The sequence below is a fragment of the Equus przewalskii genome, chromosome 19, assembly GCF_037783145.1.
Source record: "Equus przewalskii isolate Varuska chromosome 19, EquPr2, whole genome shotgun sequence".
NCBI classification, from domain to species: Eukaryota; Metazoa; Chordata; class Mammalia; order Perissodactyla; family Equidae; genus Equus; species Equus przewalskii.
This window is the reverse complement of record NC_091849.1, coordinates 19,237,600-19,259,467: the sequence shown is the minus strand read 5'-3', so window position 1 is coordinate 19,259,467 and position 21,868 is coordinate 19,237,600. Positions and strand designations below refer to the sequence as shown.

The 21,868-nt window shown below is 40.4% G+C and overlaps 1 protein-coding gene across 4 annotated transcripts in view; it reads right to left on the bottom strand.

Annotated features, from left to right (window-relative positions):
- The window catches only part of E2F3 (E2F transcription factor 3), a 74,300-nt gene that overhangs the window by 27,320 nt on the left and 25,112 nt on the right, over positions 1 to 21,868 (bottom strand). The window contains exon 1 of one of the 4 annotated variants that reach the window (XM_008518333.2): positions 9,155 to 9,475. The exons of the other annotated variants lie outside the window; for them this stretch is intronic. Within the exon in view, the coding sequence (XP_008516555.1) occupies positions 9,155 to 9,268 (114 nt within the window). The 5' untranslated portion in view covers positions 9,269 to 9,475. Of the gene's footprint in view, positions 1 to 9,154; positions 9,476 to 21,868 lie in introns of those variants that run through there. 4 annotated transcript variants of the gene reach the window in all.

The following is a 21,868-nucleotide window of genomic DNA, read 5'->3' as shown; positions in this document are numbered from 1 at the left end:
AAAAACAGCCTTCAACTGTATTGTTAATGTCATTACGTGGTGCTATTGTTTCTACCCCTGTATCTGAAAGTTTTCCAGTAAATTTAAGAAAAATAAAAGATGAGTAGGAGTCAGCTAGTGAGGGAGAAGGGTGGGTAAGTGACTAACCGTTTGGAAGGTGATGTGGCCGTATTATCACTATTTTAAATACGCACGTCCTTTGACCCTACAATTACACTTATCCTAGAGAAACACTAAAAAAAAATGTGCACAGAAAAGCATGTACATGGATGTTGGTTACAGCATTATATTTAATAGGGGGAAGTTGAAGAAAAAAACCCTAATTGTCCATTGTTCATTAATAGGGAAATGATTAATAAACCACTCTACAGTATGCACCCACATTATAGAACACTGTGTAGCTGCTGGGTTCTATGGGGAGGTCCATCTTTAGCTTTATTTAGTAAGGAAGAAAAGCAAGTCAGAACAGTATTTGCAGTATGGTCTCTTATGTAAACACAACCACTGTTGAAAATACATAGAAAAGACCTCGAAAGAAATCCATCAATGAGGACTGAGGTGCAGGCCGGAGGGAGTCAGGACACTCTATATACACTTCTGATAGAAGGTGTGTGTAATTCATAATTAAAGAAAACAGAATATAAACAGAGGAAACACATGTCAAAAAACAAAAAAGCCTGGGGACCAGAGAGATGATGACAGATTTGAGGAACTAGAAGCTAAAAGTGAGAAGAGCAGGGGCTGCAAGGCCACGAGAAGTTCTGAGACGGCTGGGCCTCTGGGAGACAGGGCGCAGGGAAGCCTTCATGAAGAATGACAAAGAATAAAATGTAGTGAAAGGATGAAAGGATGAGAGGAAGGAAGGAAGGAAGCAACGGGGGAACGGGGGCCTTCCGATTTTAGGATTATTGGCCATTTCTGTAATATCAGTTCTCTACTTCCCTATAGTTAGGTAACTCCCAAATTTTGAGAAAGGAAACTAAAATCATCCAACGTGTACTCTGTACTTTCACATAGATTACTTTAATTAAGGAGAAGTGGGGCCTTTTAACAAACCTTTAATTTGTTAAGATGAAACTTTCTTTGTATTTAAAAAAAATCAATGTAAACATAGTGATATCAATTCTCAGATACACCGACTATTCAGAAGCACAATATTAAATGTAATATATCGGTAACAGAAGAACTTCAGAATAGTCTCTTCATCTAATGGTATAAGTGGTACTTGGCTTTTATAGCCAGTGTCATTGTTCCTGGGATCAATGAGCATCTTCAGATAATCCCTGAGTTCATTCTTCCCATGGGAGCTATTCCTGGCTAGATCATTAAAGAGCAAACAACCGTGGAAAATCTTACATAGACCCTAATTCATATGATCCCCAATAAGGTAAATATAGGATTAAGTAGTTTTTGAGATGGGAGAATCATCCTAAAAAACCCAGACCGGGGCAGATGAGGGAAGAGCCTCCATTATTCCAATTGTTTTTTCCCAATAACTACAAAGAAGCATCCTGTTTCTGGTGAAGAGATGATTTAAAATGTACTACCCACACAAAAAATGCAAATTTACCCCCTTTGTAATGACAAGAGTTTTACCAACAGTCCTTCCTACTTTTGAGAAATCTCCTAGAGTTTAACAGAGAGATGGAATCCTTGGAAAGTGAGGAAAGTAATACTGATAAGACATGTACTGGTTCTAAGATGAGAATTCAACATTCTTAAAAGAAAGAACAAAGAATAGAAATTTATCTCCAAAAAAGACCACTAGTGAGCTTTCTAAGGCTAAGGAAATGGAGAAATGGTTTGAGAGAAATGGTACGCCGAGGAGCCAGGCTGGGTGAGTGGGCAGCAGTGTCACTGGGCTGCTTTTGCTGGGGACAGATTCCTGCACTAGTAGTAGTACAGGAGTGCTCCCTTATCTGCGGCTTCATCTTCTACAGTTTCAGTTACCCTCGGTCAACCATGGCCCAAAAATATTAAATGGAAAATTCCAGAAATACACAATCCATAAGTTTTAAATTGTGGGCTGTTCCGAGCACTGTGATGAAATATCCCGCCCTCCACCTGGGATGTGAATCAACCCTTTGTTCAGCATAGCCACACTGTAGATGTCACCCACCTGTTAGCCACTTAGTAGCCATCTGGGTTATCAGATCTTCTGGCATGGTATCCAAGTGCTTGTGCTCAAAGAACCCTTACTTTACTTCATAATGGCCCCAAAATGCAAGAGTAGTGATGCTGGCAATTCGGATAAGCCAAAGAGAAGCCGTAAAGTGCTTCTTTTAAACGAAAAGGTGGAAGTTCTCAACTTAATAAGGAAAGATAAAAAATCATATGTTGAGGTTGCTGAGATCTACAGTCAGAGTGAATCTTCTATCTGTGAAATTGTGAAGAAGGAAGAAATTCGTGCTAGTTTTGCTATCGCACCTCAAACTGCAAAAGTTATCACCACAGTGTGTAATAAGTGCTTAGTTAAAATGGAAAAGGCATTAAATTTGTACCATAAGGCATTCTGGAAAAAAACAAAAAAGCCATTTTGAGAGAGATCACGTTGACATAACTTTTGTTACAGTACATTATTATAATTGTCCCATTTTGTCATTAGTTATTGTTGTTAATCTCTTACTATGCCTAATATATAAAGTAAACTTTATCGTAGGAATGTATGTATAGGAAAAAACATAGTACATATAGGGTTCAGTATCATCTGCAGCTTCAGGCATCCACTGGGGTCTTGGAATGCATATACCCCTGCAGATAAGGTGGACTACTATACTGCTTGATCTAGGATTTAAAGACCCCTCACCCTGGAAAACACAAAGTATGGATCTTCCCTTTTTAGATCTACGGGCAAAACAATACAACCATCAAAACAGAAAAAGTACAACTGTTTGAAAGGAGTCCAATTCCTCCACTCACATTCTGCAGTTTTATGACTCCCTAGGATCTGACACACGAATTGGACTTCAACTCTCTGTGATACGACTGTGGGCAAACGTTTTGACAGAGATCATGATTCAGAAGACTCTCACTGACCCACTAAAGGTTCAGAACAAGGTCTTAGCTTTTTCTACATCATAACGGGACACCATGTTTGAGGTACAGAAGAAAAACGAAGCAGAAAGGCCTCCGGCAGTGACTGCTAATGAATACATATGAAATTGTGTTCATTTTCCAAACGCACATAAAAAGATCTTGAAAATAGACTAGGAATAAATGCTCTGAAAAACGTGAGATGGAATAGTGGTGATACAACAGCTCTGAAACTACACCAACTTGATAACATTGACTTCAAGGAACACATAAAAAAAAATGTTCTTTATCTAAACGAGTTTTGAAAAAAAATGCTAGTGTGCTGTATAGGAAAGGGATGATGATAATGCTGACCTTTATTAATGATAAAATCAATAACAAACTATAAAGCTTATCAAGGACCTGGCTCTTTTCAGCAGCTCGAATGATTACAGGAAAAGCAACAATTCATTTGAACAGGACGTTAGCTCACGTGCAGCAGATGAGGCTCTTAGGGGCCAACAGTAGTGGTGGGTACAGCTAGGTGGCCACTCTGAGAGCTTGTCTCCTTTTATACAAGTCGGTTTTTTTCTAATTCATTTATCTCTTTGTTATCTCTAGTATGTGCCTTACAACAATTCCAGGCACTAGATGTTACCTCAACAGATACTTGTTCCTTGGGAGACTAAGGAGAGAACTAAGGATCTCCAAAAGTACTCTCGTTGAACCCAACAATTAATTTGGAGAACAATTTCTCCCTAGTCTATGTTTATTTCCAGCTGTAGGCAAGGGAGTGTGCGAAGGAGAAACACTCTTCATCTCCGAAGCCCGCCATACATCAGGTCCTCCCACTGCCTCTCTTCCCGCTGGTTCTCAGCCTGGAAATCTCACCTGTGGGCAAAGTGAGCTCACAAACCCAAAATGCACTGATTTTCTTGATGAATGAGCCCAAGTGAACTCCAAAGAGCTCCACCTGAGCTTTTACCCGAGCATTCATCTAGAGATCACAAAATAAGCACCTGGTTATTTAAAAAAAAGAACAAATACTTAATTGTGTGATAAATAAAACTTCACAACCTCTACAAATCTGTTAAAGTTTACAGATCTGAGAAGATTAAAGCTTTCTAAAATAAAGTTAACCAATCCAAAATAATCTGTCAGTTTTATCAAACATCTATCTGATTAATGAATCTTTTAATTACTTTGGTACTTTTTTCAAAGAATGGACTGACATTAATTTCTTACAAAATCTATTTGTATTTGTTCTCACACACTGCACATTGTTCACTAAAATACATGCGTGTGTGTGTGTGTGTGTAGGCAGTCACTTCATAAAAAGCAGGGAGGAAAAGAGACAGAACTATTTGAATCATATTCCAATTTAGGAGAATGCTCTTTACGATATTCTCTGAGTGACTTATAAAGGTGAATAAAATAAGAAACTACAAGAATAGATACATTAAAATGAGTATTTCCATCATATTAGCATGCAATTCTTTTTGTCAGTTTGCAAAATATAACTTAAAAAATTTTTTTTAACTGGTAGACTGTAGAGGAATGGCAGGAAACCTTGGTGAAGTTACAGAGCCTTCCTGGGCCTCCGTTTCCTCAACTGTACAAAGTGAATAGAGGACTAGAAAAATCCCTGTAATACTTTCCAGGGTTTCAATGCCTGTGAGCGCCTCTGAAGCCTCACCTGCTAATAGTTAACCTCTTTCGTTCACTTGTCCTTACCATCTCTGAGCGAGATTCCCTGCATGAATGCGTCTTGACCAGAACCCAGCAAATGCTAAATTCACCAGAGATTTTCACTACATTACAGTTCTAACATAAGCTAAGGGAAACATATTTCAAAACTATCATAGAATGCTAAGCAAAAATTTAAGAACACCAAAAGTTTCTTCATCTGTGACTTAGTTCACAGCCAAACACGTGAGCTCTTTCCCCAGCTCCTTCAACTGTTCAACTTGAGGTGTGCAGCCACTGGATCACTTCATGAGCTCCTTTCCCTGGGTTACTAAGGGTTTGGTTCTAGAGTTGCCTGGAGTTGTAAAAGGGATGAGAGAAATTCTTTCTGTCCCCACCCTATTACCACTATTTATGACCAATTGGCACCGTTGTCAAAGCATTTGGGACACCCTTGCCCCAGGGCCACTGCAAAAGAATGTCCACTTTATTATGAACAGTGCCCTGTTTCAGGGAAAGCAGGATGTTTAGAAAGTTTTGTACTCAGTCCTCATCTCCCCTTTCAGTCAATTATGACTCGCTATAGGGACAATTGTGCTGTAGGGTCAATTAATAAAATCATGGACTTCTAGGAGTGATTGTCAAATGCTGCTGTGGACAAAACAATACCTGATGGGCAAAAGGTGGGAAAAGGTCTAAAAAGGACTGTAACTTTCCAAGGAGCTCTCAAAGATAGTAGAAGCTTCTGGAAGTCCAAGTTTCCAAAGAGTGTTTAAATCAGTCTGCTAAGTGGTTCAAAGCAGAGCCAATGGGAAAGTCCAATACTGACCCGCTGGCACTCTGTCACTTTCCCCACAACCAACAAAATCCACAAGACTATTACCATGAAATATAGAGGATGCAGAAACACATGCTACAACATGGGTTCTTCAAAAGATGACAAAGTCATCTGAGAAGGAGGTGACTCAAATTTCAAGCAAGCTGCTATTCCAACAACAAATTTCTTGTTCTGATTGTATTTGGCATTTTCAGGATCACTTTCTTGCATGTGCATATTTAATCCCTGTTATAGTCCTTGTTGTTATAACCAAAATCTCTTTAAAACAAATGCACAAGTCCTGGTTCTCAAACTTGGATACACATTGGAATCGACTGGGAAATACAAAAAATTCTGATGCCTGGGTCCCACCCCTGAGATCATGATGTAGATAGATAGGTGTGGTCTGGAGGTAGGAGTTTTAAAAGCTACCCAGCTGATTCTAATGTAAAAGCAAGCTGCAGAACCACTGCTCTAAGCTGAACCCTGGTTGGCAACTAGGCTCAGATGGTTCTGCTGTTTACGGGAAGTCTACCTCAACCTGCCAAAAATAAGCACAATTATGGTGTGGGTAACAGTCATCAGAGGTAAATGTGTATTCTATTCTGATATCAAATTATTTTTAAAGGCAGAGGGGCAAGTGATGAGAAGGAACAATGATGCTTTTGTAGGGGTAAGACAAGTCTTCAATGCTACAAAACTTCCTAGCATATTATAGAAACCAGTTTTGCTGGTTTTTTATTATATGACAAAGGCAAGCACTGACCCAATCGGCAGGACTTGGGATGTAAGATTTACTAGTCCGAAGCACTAGGGAGATATCTTTGTGACTTCTGAAAAAACCCAGAGACGTTTTCTACTCTAAGAATACTACTGTCAAAGAACAGATACTGTCATTGTCCACTAGTCTTTACATTTTTCTGTGTCAAGAAGATAAAGACCAAACCTATGGACCTAGAAGGCAGCTCTATAGGGCTGCAATTTTCCATTAAGAGATTAAATATAACTTCTAAGACCATGGGTCTCAAACTTGAGCATGCTCAGAATCACCTGGAGGGCTCATTAAATGCAGATTGTTGGGCTCCACCGCACAGGGTCTCCGATTCTATAGGTCAAGGACGGGGATTTGTATTTCTGACAAGTTCCCAGAAGATGCTGATGCTGCCAGTCTGGGGACCACACCTTGAGAACCCATGTTTCAAGGACTTGCAAACAGCATGATCCTTGAGTAACAAGAAATGCTTCTATCCTACCTCAAGCTTTGTGATAAAGAGACAAATTACTTTGAGTGAAATGAGACAGTGTCTTAAGAGAAATCTTGAGATTTATCCCAAGAGGCAAAACTGTTTCATTCCTCTAAAGAGGAATAGATGGGTTCAGTTAACTTCATTCATTCACTCATGAGTAAATGTTACCCTTGGAGGAGAAAGTAGAAGAGCTGTCATAAGTTCAAACAGAAGGACCTAAACATTCTTTTCAAAAAACATTGACCCATGGTTTCCTGTTTCAGGGAACAACGACTATTTTCCATTTTTAAAATGTTTACTGTATAATGTGGCATTTAAGTGGAGGTAAAGGTGGGCTTTTTAAACAAGTGGTTAGAGCAACTGAGTGACATCTGGAAAAAAATAAAGCAGAATCTGTACTTTACAGAATAGAGGATAAACCTCAAATGGAGCAAATATTTAAATGTAAAAAAGCCCCCATAGAAATTCTGTAAAAAAAAATATGGGTCAATTTCTGTATGTGCGTGTGGAAGGGGGATAGTGGAAGATTCCACTTTCTAATTGTAACTCAAAATCTGGAAGCCATAAAAGAAAGAATGGAAAAAAATATGCTGCGGAAAAATTAACTTCTGTTTGGGGCAAACAAAAACCTCAATGACTAAAGAAAATGATAAAGTAAGAAAAATATTTGGAGATCATATCATGGGTTTAGAGCTTAATGTCCCTATTATATAAAGAGCCCTACAAATCAATGAGAAAAAGACCAATAACCCAATAGAAGAGCAAGTCAAGCACAGGAACATACAGTTTGCAAAAAAGAAATACAAATGGCCTTTAAACATATGAGAAAATGTCCAACCTCACACTTTTTAAAAAAGGTATGCAAATTTAAACCATCTCGAGATATATTTTGCATATCAGATTGGCAAAAATCCAAAAGTGTGATCACTCATTCTGTTGGTGAAACTCTCGTAAGTTGTTGGTAGGAGCGCAAAATGAAACAATCCCTGGGAAGGGCACTCAACACCATCACAAGTACATACGCACACATCCTCTGGAAAATGTCAACCGTCCTTGTAGAAAACTGCCCTGCAGATACACCTGCACAGGTATGAAGTGATACATGTGCAACTTTGTTCATAACAGCATAAGATTAAAAATCTAAGAGTCTATTCATAGGAGATTGATTTAATAATTCTGACACATCCATACAATGGAATATTATACAGCTCAAAAAAATATGAGGCAGTTCTGTATGTTCTGACATGGAAAGCTCATTAAAGTATATCACCCAATATAAAAACAAAGTCCAGAATAACATACAGTTGTCATCTTTCCTAAGAAAAAAGGGAAAATAAGTGTTTTTTAACATTTTTAATTTGCATAAACAGTGCGAGAATTTATAAGAAATGAATAGAAATGGTGACCTGTAAAAGGCCTAGGAGGGCAGGGTGGACGGGAACAGGTCTGGAGCAATTTTCAGGCGTACTTTCATATAAAAGTTTCTCTATAATAGTATTGAAATCAAATTGTGGAACTAAATGAGAAAACTCTGGTGTATACAAACATTTTCTTTACACGTTTTCGGCACAATTCAATGCCTCTCCAAACCCCCACCCCAAGGTACTTAGCAAATATGAGTTAAGTGATAGGGCTAAGGCCAAAGTTATTGACCCTTAGGAGGCCAGACGTTAGATGGCAAAGTCCACTTTGCAGGCAAGGGCTTTTCAGAACAGCATTTACTACAGCAGGTCTCTGAAGATGAAAGAAGCCAGGCTTTTAGTTTTACTGGATCGTTCAATTTCTATAAATAGTCCCTTCCAATTAAGCCAATGAATTTACATTTCTCTGCAGCCCATGCTTTTAAGCGAAGCTCAGATGTTTGCCATAGAATGTTTCACTCTGTGGCACTTTCCCCCACCTCTGTTTTAATAAATAAACAATCAGCATAAGCACCTAATTATAGACTTCAGGAACATAAAATTCCCCAGATCAGACAAGAAATACAATCTACCCTTCCCCCACCTCTCAAACCCGTCTTTTATCTAACTCAAAATGAGGAAACACCTTTAGATACTGTACAAAGTACACCGCATGCAGTATACAAATAAGTCACAGGAACCAAGGTTTCTTAGTACCTCCACATCTCCCTGAAGAGATGCCAGTTTTTACATACTCCCTAAAGTATACTTTAAAATCATCCCCTGTGTTCAGACTGCTATGTAAAATTTATAAAAATGTAACATAAACTTCATATAAATGTTATATAATTGTTTTTAAAAAAATAAAGACAAACACATTTAACTTACTCTGGGCACATCTCAAGGCACCAGAGTTACATTTCTATGACTGTCTGTCATGTATCAATGAAAGAGAACAAGTCAGCGACTTCTCCTCGACGCCAGGAACTTACAGGAGGATCCACAGCAGCAAGCAGGGGAGCATGCCAGTCAGCACTAGGACTCCTGGGAGAGCTGATTATCATTTCTCTGGAGACGTTTCTAGGCCATGCATGGAGAGCACTCATGACAACCAAACCAAAAAAAGCCCACTATACGAACTAGCTTTTTGGCATCCTTTGCTCAGTTTCTAAAAGGACCACCTGTAATCTACCTGGAAAAAGAGAACAGGGTTGGACAAGTGAAAAACCTTTCATATCAACCCTCAGGAATGAAGCCTGAGTAAAATCCTATTCATCGTGCCACAAGGAAGTGGCGTAGAAAGACCAAACGACAGAGTATCAAGAACAGCCAGTTTTATAGTCCTTGACATGGCCAGAACTCACTGTGTGACCCTGGGCTCATCTCCAAAATGCAGCGGTGGTACTTGAGGCCTCAACAAAGGTCTGAGGCTGGAACTCTAGGTTGCTTAATTCCGACAGCTTACTCTGTCACTTAAAAATCCAATTTGCTGGCAAGAAGAAATTATGGCGATGACTGAGTTCTTCTGCTGGTGAATGCTTATAATGAATGAATGCGCTGTAACCCAACTCATGGATGAAATGACTTCACAGCCTCATCCTTAGATTTCTGACACCTGATTACATAGCAGTCTCTGTGGAAGATGACATAATATAAAAATAAATTCTCTGTTTCATCCTGTCCCCTATCCTTGGAGGCTGGATCAGTGCAAATCACTGACATTTGGGAAAAAAAAAGAATCCCAGAAGATTGTTGTGGGTCTCAGCCTGGTGCAGTGGTGAACTGCCTCCAAGACCTGCTCTAGTTTAGAGGCCCAATCAGAAAAAGCAGCGGCTTGGAGTTATGATGACATTCCTGTGCTGAGGAGTGGCAGTGGATTGTTGGATATAAAGCAAAATGAGAAGACACTGCCTCTGTCTGTGTATGTGGTTCTCTCCCTCTCTCATACACACACACACACCCCCAATAATGCATATTGCTTAGCTCATTTGTCCCCTGGGTCCCTTTTTCTCTTGCCTCACAAGAGAGCCAGCGCCCCTCCCCCATGTCTGTCAAAAGCTGCAGAACACCAGGCATTGGCTGGGCCCATTCTCCTTCATAATGACACTAAACAGGATAACGTGGAAGTTCCTCTCTCCTCTATGCTCTGAGGACCAACCTATTTTCTCTGACAAGAAGCCACAAGCTAATAGGTTAATCTAACTTATTACGCCACATCCTGATATTACCCAGGAAAGGCAATTTTAAAACTATCATCTTCTGGGTCCAGAGTGGCTGCATTTCTTTGTAAATATGCAGTAGAACAGTGACATTTATGAAGCTGCTTTTTTTGTTATTAAGATTTATTTGTTTTTACTTGTAACTTTTTAGGTTCCCTCTAAACGTATGAGTTGTCTTATCCTGTCGAAAATAATACAGAGGGTAGATTACAAATCTCACTTTTCATTTCCTAGTCCAGAAGCAGATATTTGCCATTGGGGGTCAGCAATGCTTCCAACCTTCCGTGCTGCCCGTGGTGTTACACAGCACCTGGACATGTCAAGCAGGCACTCCCAATGCCTTCAAGTGTGAGTGCCCAACCTTTGGGTGAAATAATTATAGTTGATATGTACAGGGCCTCAGCTCAAAGTCAGATTGCTGTGCCAAACAATATCATTTCATCTTCTCCAAACGTCTATGTCACAGACGAGCAAACTTAACGGCAGCTAGAAAGTGGCAAAGTGGACACGTGAACCCGTCTTTGTAATACTCAATTTGCCTCCAAGAATGTTGAGAAAACAAAGTCCTCCGCTCTAAGAAGCTACTGATTGCGAGATGTACCATTGTTTCATAAACAAATATAGAGAGAGATCAATGCATATGGACATATGAAAAACATGTATGTCATAGAAAATGGAGAAAATATACTCCTCCTTATACAAAAGGAACAATCCACTATGACCTGCTGTCCACTCCCTCCCCGACTGAGGAGGAGCTTGAGGCTCAGAAGACTGTGATTTGTCCAAGGGCCCCAGGAGTGGCAGGGCCAATGCGGCTCAGTTCAAAAGAGTACTGACCACCATTCTGTGAGAGGAACTGTGCTGGGCCTGGGGACTCAGCGTGGTTCCTGCCCTTAGGGAACTGAGCATCGGAACTTAGCATCAGAACAAAGCCCAGAGGTCCTAAAGCCAGAGGTGCACACACCAGTCCTACCACACCCGTTCATGACTCAGGGGGACTTCCCAAGACCTTTGGATTGACTTGCAACATTTCCCAAGACTTAATGATGAAGTCTTGAATGAACCGTTAAAATGTGTTTTCTCTGTTCTTTTTGTTTTGCTTGTTTTTGACATAACATTTCATTTCCAAGGACCTTGCTCCTGGGTGAGGATGTAAACACATTGTGAGAACTGCAAGGACAGCACTCACACTGCTTTCCTGCATTTTCTTCCTGATGCAGCTGTAGTAAGGAGCTCACACGCAATGGAATAAAGAGCAGCAGACCCACAACTTGACTTGAGGCGGAGATGGAAACTAATATTTTTTGAGGGCCCACTAGGGATCATACTAGATACTAGATGTTCTTGTTTTGTGAAGGAATGAACTAAGAAATAGACAAACCTCTAATCTGCTCAAGGTGTCAACTATGTAGGTCTACCAAGAAATGGACATCTCAAGCATTTGAATGAAGTTTATTTTACAAAGTCTAAATTTGTTATGAATCATGAGTAGCTAAGATTAAAAATCTCCTTGCCTAAAAGTATTGTATCAAATCATAAATATGTGGTGTGTACCTACAGTGTACAAGATACCACAGGGACACTAATATGTAACTTTTATCTCTAAAAAACTTACAATCTAGCTGGGAAGAGGATTCTATCATTTTAAAAGCTAACTAATGAAAAAATAATTGATAAGAAATTAAACTAAAATAAACAAAATAAAATAACTTTTAATTTGATGGGAGACATGCAATATCAGTACACAGAATTACCTGCTAAATAGTTTCCACAGGCAATAAAGCTACCGGAATTCACACGGGCTGCGACAGTATCTGAAGCACCACAGTTTTCAAAAACTGTTATTAATGGGGCTGGCCCCGTGGCCGAGCGGTTAAGTTTGCGCGCTCCGCTGCAGGCGGCCCAGTGTTTCGTTGGTTCGAATCCTGGGCGCGGACATGACACTGCTCATCAAACCACGCTGAGGCAGCGTCCCACATGCCACAACTAAAAATGGACACACAACGAAGAATATACAACTATGTACCGGGGGGCTTTGGGGAGAAAAAGGAAAAAATAAAATCTTTAAAAAAAAAAAAAACTGTTATTAATAATCGCATGCTGGGGATTTCCGATTAACAAAATGTAAAAGTTGAAAGTTATTCTGTAGAGTTGAAGGTACAGGAAAGTGATGAGTTGGGATGATTATGTACATACCCAACACGATAATTACATGAAGAGAAAAAGAATGAGAACCTGAGAAGGGTACGACTATGGAGAGAAGTCACAGATGCGACAGCAGACATGTCTCCACTCATGGCCCCCTCCCATCGTGGGCAGCGCCAATGCCGTCTCGTCTCCACCGGCCCCTCCCCCACCACACCCCAATGGGAATTCTTGGGCAGGTCCAGCTTTCCTTGTTGACAGGCATGCTCGTTTCCTTCTCTACCAAAAGAATATAATGGTGCTCATGAGCCACCTTCTGCACACAAATGTTTCAAAGTTTAAACTAAAAAAATGGATTTGAGATTTCTATAAAAATGCTTATTCGAGAAACCTAAATGAACGCTAAAGGCTTTGTCTACAATGGTCAATGAAAAGAATCATGTCCAGATACAAATACACACAGAGGCACACAAACACATAGATAACTGAAGGTGCAATAGCCTTTCCAATAATTCTAAACTTGGCTTAATTTATTGTTATTGCATAATGATAAAAAGGTCTAAAACGCTGAGTGTTATAGAAACTCAAACAATTCTAAACTTTGCTTTAAGAAATAAAAAGTACAGACGTTACCAAGATAATTGGTAAAATAATATCTGACATGTGAGGAGCCTTTCCTTTGGGTAAGCAGCACAAGATAAATTTTTCATTTCGATGAGCCAGCAGCTATTAAGAAGATGGTCACCAGGAGAATGAAAAGACTCCAAGTGTAATTGTTTCTGGAGGAGGCAGGGTGAGCACACTTCACCACACCTGCTCCCTTGACGGGGAAAAACACCAAGCAGCAGAGCACCGGATACCCACAGCCACCCGAGGCCTGCCTGCCCCTCACAAACAGGCTGGTGTGGCCAACCAGGTAACAACAAAACAGTTTGGTTTGGTCTTCTCCCCAACCAAAGCCAACTCACCAAGCAGCAAAAACAGTTACTCATGGGAAACCCAGGGATGAATGAGGCCTAGTGAGCAAATTAGAGTTAGGTGACATTCAGGAGTCAAAATAAGGGTCCCCGCCTCATGCGAGGCTGGTGGGAATGTAAAATGATGCAGTCGCTGTGCAAAAGTCTGGCAGTTCCTCAAAAAGTTAAACATAGAAATACCACATAATCCAGCAATCCCACTTCTGGGTATATATCCAAAGGAATTGAAAGCAGGAACTCAGATACTTCAATGCCAATGTTCATAGCAGCGTTAGTGAATAGCCCAATGGTGGAAACAACCCAAGAGTCTACTGACAGATGAATGGATAAACAAACTGGGATATACGCACACAATGGAATATTTTGTTGTTAGTGGCATCCAGTTGATTCTGACTCCTAGCAACCCTACAGCCGAGTGGAACCCTTTTTTTGCACCATCCTCTCACCTTCCAGCGCTATATTAGATAATGCTCTGCTGCTTTTCATAGGGTTTTCATGGCTAATTTTTTTGAATTGGGTGGCCTGGTCCTTCTTTCTAGTTGATCTTAGTCTGGAAACTCCGCTGAAACCTGTCCATCATGGGTGACCCTGCTGGTATGTGAAATCCCAGTGGCATAGATTTCAGCATCATAGCAACACGCAGCTACCACAGTATGACAACTAACAGATGAGTGGTGTGGTTCCCTGACCTGGAAATGAACCTGGGGTGAGGTGGTGAGAGCGCCAAATCTTAACCACTGGACCACAGGGCTGGCAACTGGAATATTATTCAGCCATAAAATGAATTGAAATGTTGGGCCAGCCCCTGTGGCCCAGTGGTTAAGATCAGCACACTCTGCTTCAGCAGCCTGGGTTCAGTTCCTGGGCACAGACCTACACTGCTGGTCAGTGGCCACGCTGTTGCAGTGGCTCACATCCAAAAAGAGGAAGACTGCAGATGTTAGCTCACGGCAAATATTCTTCAGCAAAAAGAGGAAGACTAGCAAGAGATGTTAGCTCAGGTGAATCTTCCTCAGTAAAAAAGCGAAAAAAAGAGAATTGAAATTTTGATATACACCACAACATGGATGAACCTCAAAGACATTATCCTGAATGAAATAAGACAGACACAAAAGGACAATTATTCTACAATTCCACTTATTTAAGGCACCTAGAGTAGTCAAATTCGTAGAGACAGTTAGTAGAACAGTGGCACTGGGGGCTGAGGGGAGGGGGTGTGGGGAATTACTGCGCACAGTTTCTGTTACGCTTGGTGAAAAACTTCTGGAAATGGATAGTGGTGATGGTTGCACATTATAAAGGGACTTAATGTCACTGAATTATACACCTAAAAACGGTAAATTTTATGCTATGTATATTTGACCACAATAAAACCAACAAACAATCAAAACAAGGATTCCCAGAGGATGCCCTTGCCCTGCAGGTCCTTCCCACCCCTACCTCTGACCACTTGCCCTCTCCCTGAACACCTGCATGTTTCCTCATTTAAAATGTCCACTGAAATACTCCTGGCAGAAGATGGCTCAAATGAATCTGGAAGTGGAGAGAAAGCAGGGGGCCTATGATCCTCAGTCCTGATATTCCACTGTCAGCTCCAGCATGTGACTTCCCCTTCCAAAGGAAAATAAGTCATTCTTAATGAGTTTTCACAGAGACGGTAACTACCAACACTCAAGACCATTATGGAAAGGAAACTTCAGTTTCTCCAGAGAGCAGAGCAAATCCTATGAAAAATGGGCTTTTTCTGCTAGTATCACTGACTTCCTACCAAGGAGCCTGAGAGACAGATAAGGGGCCCAGCCTCCCCTGTGCAGATGGGCGAATCATTTGCTCTCCCTAACTCGGCTGGAATTTTCTCCTGTTTCCTTGGACTGATGGATACATTTCTCCAGTTGTAAGTGCCTTGATAGGCTGGGGCCAAGGTAAAAACTCACAGCAGCCATTTGTTTCCACTGAGTAATTCTAAAAAAAATGCTCAGTGTAAGATAATGTTGATCCCACTAACCTAAGTTATTGTAATTTTCTAAATAGCCAAGTTAAATAATCATTACAATTTCTTTGGTAGTATTGTGCCTGTCACAATACATGTATTGATTAAGTATTTGTGGAATGAACAATCTAATACAAACAACTTCCTCAAACAAAAGATGAGCTCACAATATGTGATGAAGCCCATAGTTCAATAATGAGTAAACCCTCGATATACAGTCATGGGAATTCGAGAAAGTGCGATGAAGGGGCCAGAGAGCAAGTAACATTTTGATAAGATGTCACTGCAGGAGATGAGAAGTACCAGGTAGACGTCCTGGCTGGGCTGATGTGTCACTGCTTTCCACTGGAATTTATAAACAAAACACAAACAGAGAAAGAAAAGTAGTGGTCAAAAATTTAAGTATTTCCTTTATACATGCGTAAGTAGGATGAGGTTTGTGAGGTCAGTGAAATACGAATTCTCCTTTTCGTTCTATTTAAGAAACAATGGGAGGAAAAGAAAAGGTGGCTGCAGAGGGACACGTCACTGCACTTGTAACCAGTTAAGAGTATATGGAAAGAACTGCTGTATTGAAATCAGATCCAGCAGAGAAATGGACAAATAAATTAAGAAGGAAAATAAAGACAAACGAACGAAAAGAAACACGCATGAGCCTCCTTTTCCTCCCCAAAGGGCAGCTTGCTTTGTCAACCCATGCTGAAGAGTGGTCTCGCCCTTCTAGAACTCAGTTCGAAATCTGAGCCATTTTGCATTCTGTTTCACATTGACAAAGCAGTTCTTTGCTGCTACTTATTTATAATTTAATTCCCCCGATGGTTCTAAAAACAAGGGAAGAAATATTTTCAAACAAAAATCATTATTTATACAGCTGGAGTTTCCATTTAGTTAGGAAAATTAGTAGAAAAATGTTTGGTCAGAATTTGAGATAAGTTTTGAAGGTTTCACAAAACCTCATACCATCAACTTCCAAATCTCTTTTATTACATTTAACTCCTCCCCAAAGTCAACAAGAGAAGCCCCCAAATCAACTAAACCAATGGGTTCTGATCTGGGCAACTCCTTTGGCAAGGGGTGGGGGATCTCTGAATCAGCAGCAAAAATAGCTCAATTAAAATACCATTCTAATATGTTGTTCGTTTTGGTTTGAAAATGGAAACCAGCGACTTGCTTGCATGAGTAAACAGAAGACAGTGATTCAGGCTGGGGTCTACAGAGCAAGGGCAAAGGGGACAGCTGGCAATTATCAGGCTAACTTAACCAGATTAATTCACGCCTAAAAATTCACTCTGGTGCCCAAATTGCCCTGATCGGCTATATTCATAGAAGAACTAAAGAGCGTGATTACCAAATCTGCTTCCAACCTGTGCTGCCGAGGCTGTGCCTAGGTGGGTTGTCTTAAGGGGATGAATGTGTCACAAACTGTCCTCAGTCCTCCGTTTCCCCAGTAAAGAGCACCCGAGGATTTTCACAACATGTTTGAACATTTGCTTAAGTGTCCTATGGCCTTATAGGATGCAATTATCATATACTGAATAAAGAATCAAAAATTTTAAATAGGGCCAAAGGACTGAAAAATTGCACTGGAGGTAATCCTTTAAATTTATAGACCTTGAGACAAAGCCCAGATGAAGAGAGATGCTACCATTCCTAGCATGAAGAAATTCCAAAGGGAAAAAATACTCAGAGTAAAAAATAGAAAAAGAATTTGCAAAGAATTTGTAAGATTATGAAAATTAGAATAGTCAAAATTTGAAAATGTCTTTTTTAGCCTATCCCTAAAGATGTGTGAGATTAATGCCTTATGCTTATAAAGTACTTTATACATTTACAAAGCCCTTCACAATTAATTCTCACAACTGTGTAAGGTAATCCGGCTGAGTATTATTATTCCCATTTTACTGATTAAGAAAATAGGGCCCTCAGATGTGCTGAAGCAAAGCTAACGTCGAAGCTGAAACTTGAACCCAAGCCTTCTGGGTCCAAGTGGAGTGCCCTTTCCATCACGCCATGCTAAAGGCTAAAGTTAACTTAAAGCAAATAAAAAAGATCGCATTACCCTGTCAAATCTGTGGTATTCACCATCACAAATAGTCTCAGAGTCAACACATGTCGTTAAATAAATCTTATAACTAAGCTTGGCTTGAGAATACAGATGGCACGGGAAGGTGGCACTGAGGAGGTTGTTCCCCACCAGCTCTGTCTGACCCCAGGCAAGGGATTCTCCTGGACCCGGTTTCCTAATCAGTAAAGTGAAAGGACTGAGGAGAGACTCTCTAAGGTCCCTTCAACATTGAGCTCAGTGTGAAACTAAGTGGCTTCAGTTTTTTTGGTCTATGCCTACTCAGAATTTAGAGTGTGGACTTTCTTCCTTCTCTGAACATTAGAAGCTTCTCCAAGCGAATGGCTCTCCACTCTCCCTAACTAAACAAAAACTAGGTTCAAAATGTACTTTACCAACTTTTGCCCACTTAAGAAGTAAAACAACATATAAACACTACAGAACAAACGCTTCTAGAATTATTTGTTATTTGTAGGTTACGATGCTGCTTAGTTCCATTTCCAAACTTGATTTGCATCAGCCAATTTTTATACTCTTCAGCTAGATCAAGCCTTTTAGAAGCCAGAAAAAGTACAGTCTTGCCCCAGAGACAGAAACTATTCCTTTTAAAGTGATGGCATTTCAAAAGCTGATAAATTCTATTCAAAATGACCAGTCACTTGTAGTTGGTAATGACTGTTTTACTTTCCATATAAGCTGGGTCCAACTGAGAGACTTCCACTTCTTAGTATTACATCTCACCTAGGAATATTGATTTTTGATGTTTTAAAAGGTATGAAAGACTTTCCCACTCCGAGTGGACTTAACTGTTAGACTTTCATATAAATCCGGAGTAGAACTTTACTAGAATTCAAAGGCTTAAATTACAGGTGGCGTGTTCCCTCTGCTTTTATGTTGTCCTACTCCTGCCTGGGACGTTTGTTTAAGAGAGGAGGGAAAAAAGGACTAGTAGCGTGAGAAAGCAAGCATCTAGGGGACAGAGAAAGAGGAAGACAATCTAGAATCTCCATTCCACCGTAAATGTTCTAAGAGAAAACACAAACGTTCTTTTTTCATAGAGACAAGTCTTTAGGGTACCATCTTAGTTTTGGTAAAGTTCTCTTTTTCCACCGGGAAGGTAGAGAGAGACAAGAAAGCAAGGAAGGAAAGAGCTGTAATAATAATTGCTGTTATTATCATTGTTGTTTTATAATAACAAAAGCAGCCCATTCTTCTGAGCTCCTGTACCTCCTTAATTATGGTGTTCAGCAATTCAATGAATTTTAGTAATGCTCATCGTTCATTCTCTTTTGTGAAGTTAAAAAATTGGCTTGGTAAACTATGACTTTTATTATGCTAAAGTGGTCTGGTCTCGCTATCAAATCAAAAGGCCAAGGAATATTCAACTCTCCCACATATTCGGGGTTGACTATTAATTTTTTACATGACTTTGGGAGAGTTATAACCAACCTAGGTCTCAAATTCTTCCTCTGCAAAATGGATACACCACTAAACTAGTTCAAAGAGCTGTTGCTGGAAAGAACAAATAAAAATCACTATGAAATATTCTGAAATAATCCAGCAGGACCTCACTCTTCCAAGGCCACATCTGTTTGCATCTTGCACTGTGTAGAGCACGGGGGTGGGGCCAAGCGTTCCGGCTCTGGCGCCATATTCCTGTGCCCTCCTCTCCATTGCCTATGCCTGCAAGCGGTCGCTCTCTAGCTTCCCGGTTCCCTCTCCATCTGCCATGCTCTGACTACATGCATGTGCCTTTGCTAATTCTGAAGAGCAGAAGCCACTAGTTCTGCTCACTCTTGCCCCTGGTGTGGTCCCCAGCGCTCACTCATACCAGGGATGACCACAGGCACTATAAAGCCGGCGGCAGTGAATGGGGTGTCCAGGAAGGGAAGGGATAGTCAGTTACCTGGCGCCCTTCTGATCCTAAATGAAACAAAGAAGTGAAGCTTCAGTGTGCAAGTTAAACTTAATAACAGCATTTTGGAAGAAGCCTGCATTTCTCTATATACTTTCTTGAGAAAGAGCAAGCAAAAACACTTTTGATAATACTGAAAAATTCACCGATTCATTTAGATGCTTTTAGTGGGTCTAAGATTTAAGTGGCATAGAAGACGCATAACTGAGGTGTATCACTTGTAAATTTTTCTTTTGATACCACGATATCACACTTTAAATTACATCTAGTTATGCCACAAATCATAGTGTCTTCAAGTCCAGAGATTCTGAGATCTTAGTGACCAATACACTCCCTAATTATATGGATCACAAACTGTTAAGTGACCAGTCTGAGGTTTCTTGGCTCCCTTGTGCTAAATTCACCAGAACCCAAGCCTCCTGGCTGCCACCAGAGCACTCCTCTTTCTTTATACTGCAACAGGGATTTGTGCACAGTTATTTTCCTTTAATAAATTCTTGCTACAAGTGAATTTAGGCTGTTTTTAATTAAGGTCTTAACCAAAAGATCATTTGGAAAGCTCTGTCCCTCCCACAAGACAGGACAAGCTTGTTTTGACCAGCTGTCCTAAGATTTTTCTGCTCAATCATCAAAGCTTGCAATATCCTCTTACAGTTCCGACAAGGTGAGTACCTCTTCCAATCAAACTATGAAACAAGGAATCTTTCACAAAAGGTCCGTCCCGAAATTTACAAAAGATCTGGGAGGGAAAAAAGAGAAGAAGAAGATTCAAAAGGAATCACTAAGCCCAGAGCAGGGCTGAGATCATTTTGGATAGGAATTTTCACAAACATAATTTAAGCTGAGGTGATAGGACCCCTCTTTTTACATAATTTCACCAGGACTCTTAAGTTTTTTTGTGCCATGGACACCTTTGGCCTCTGGCGAAGCCTGTGGACCCCTTCTTAGGCTAATGTTTTTATATACCTAAAATAAAATACACAGGATTACAAAGGAAACACTCTGTAGTGAAATACAGCTATTCAAAATATTAAAAATAAATTTACAATATAGTAATCTGTGTGCTTTTTTTTTATTAATGCATTAAATAAAAAGATCCAGTAGCAGGCCAAAAAATTACTGTAATTTTGAATCGTGACGAGCATACACAATATTTCAAGATATCTGCCAATGAGTGTAATGTGATATGAAAATATCTGTGATTTCTGTGGGTGACAAGTCATAGGTACTGCCAACACTACTGTGGTTTATTGCCGACATTCATAATGGAAGGAAATGCTAAATTCCTGTTAGAGGGTGGTAAAAATAAAGAAGTAATTTCTAGAATTCTATTCAGGGACCCACGTTGAACCATAAGCTGGACTATGATCCCCTAAGGTCTTATTCATTTTTGACTTCTGAGATCTAAGAAGCATAATGCGCAGCACAAAACAGGCACTCAGTAAACGTCTGAACTGAACTGAGTCAATAGATAAGTCTGCTTCTTTAAAAAAAAACATCAGGAAGGAGCTGAGGAAGCCTTGAATGACCTTCCCAACTCTAAACCTCAGCTAGTCCACCCAGTGCCACCCTACTTCAAGTTCTTCATTCATTTAGCAAATATTCACGGAGCACCTAGCGTCAGGCAACATTCCAGGCACTGGATGGACACAAGATCCTGACTTCAGATGGCGATTAACGCTAAGAAAATAAAACATGAAAAGAGTATCAAGAGTAACTGGTGGGGGAGGGGCATTTATACTGGACGGTGGCAAAGGTCTTTCTGAAGTGTCAGCTGAGTCAGTGATGACAAGGAGCCAAGGTGCAGGGGAAGATGTGGGCCAAGGCCATTCCAGGCAGAGGAAGCTGCAAGTGCAAAGGCCCCAAGGCAGGAAGAAGGTTGGCACAGGCCTTTCTTACCTCATAACATATTTTACTTTAAAGTGCTGCTCCCTTCCCTGCCCCTATCTTCCCTCTCTCACAACACTGCCCAATACATCTTCCTTAAACACTTTTGTACTGTGGTAGTACTATATACTACTTAGTACATAGTACTTAATACATAGTACCAAAGTAGTACTATGTACTACTCCAAAAGTGTACACTTTTGTATACTTTTTTTTTGAGGAAGATTAGCCCTGAGCTAACATCCACTGCCAATCCTCCTCTTTTTGCTGAGGAAGAGTGGCCCTGAGCTAACATCCGTGCCCATCTTCCTCCACTTTGTATGTGGGACGCCTGCCACAGCATGGCTTGATAAGCGGTGCCTAGGTCTGCGCCTGGGATCCAAACTGGCAAACCCTGGGTTGCTGAAGCAGAGTGCACAAACTTAACTGCTACGCCACCAGGCTGGCCCCATTTGTACAAGGTACACTTTTGTACCTTGCTCAAACTTAGAAAAAATTCCCTGTTCCGCAAC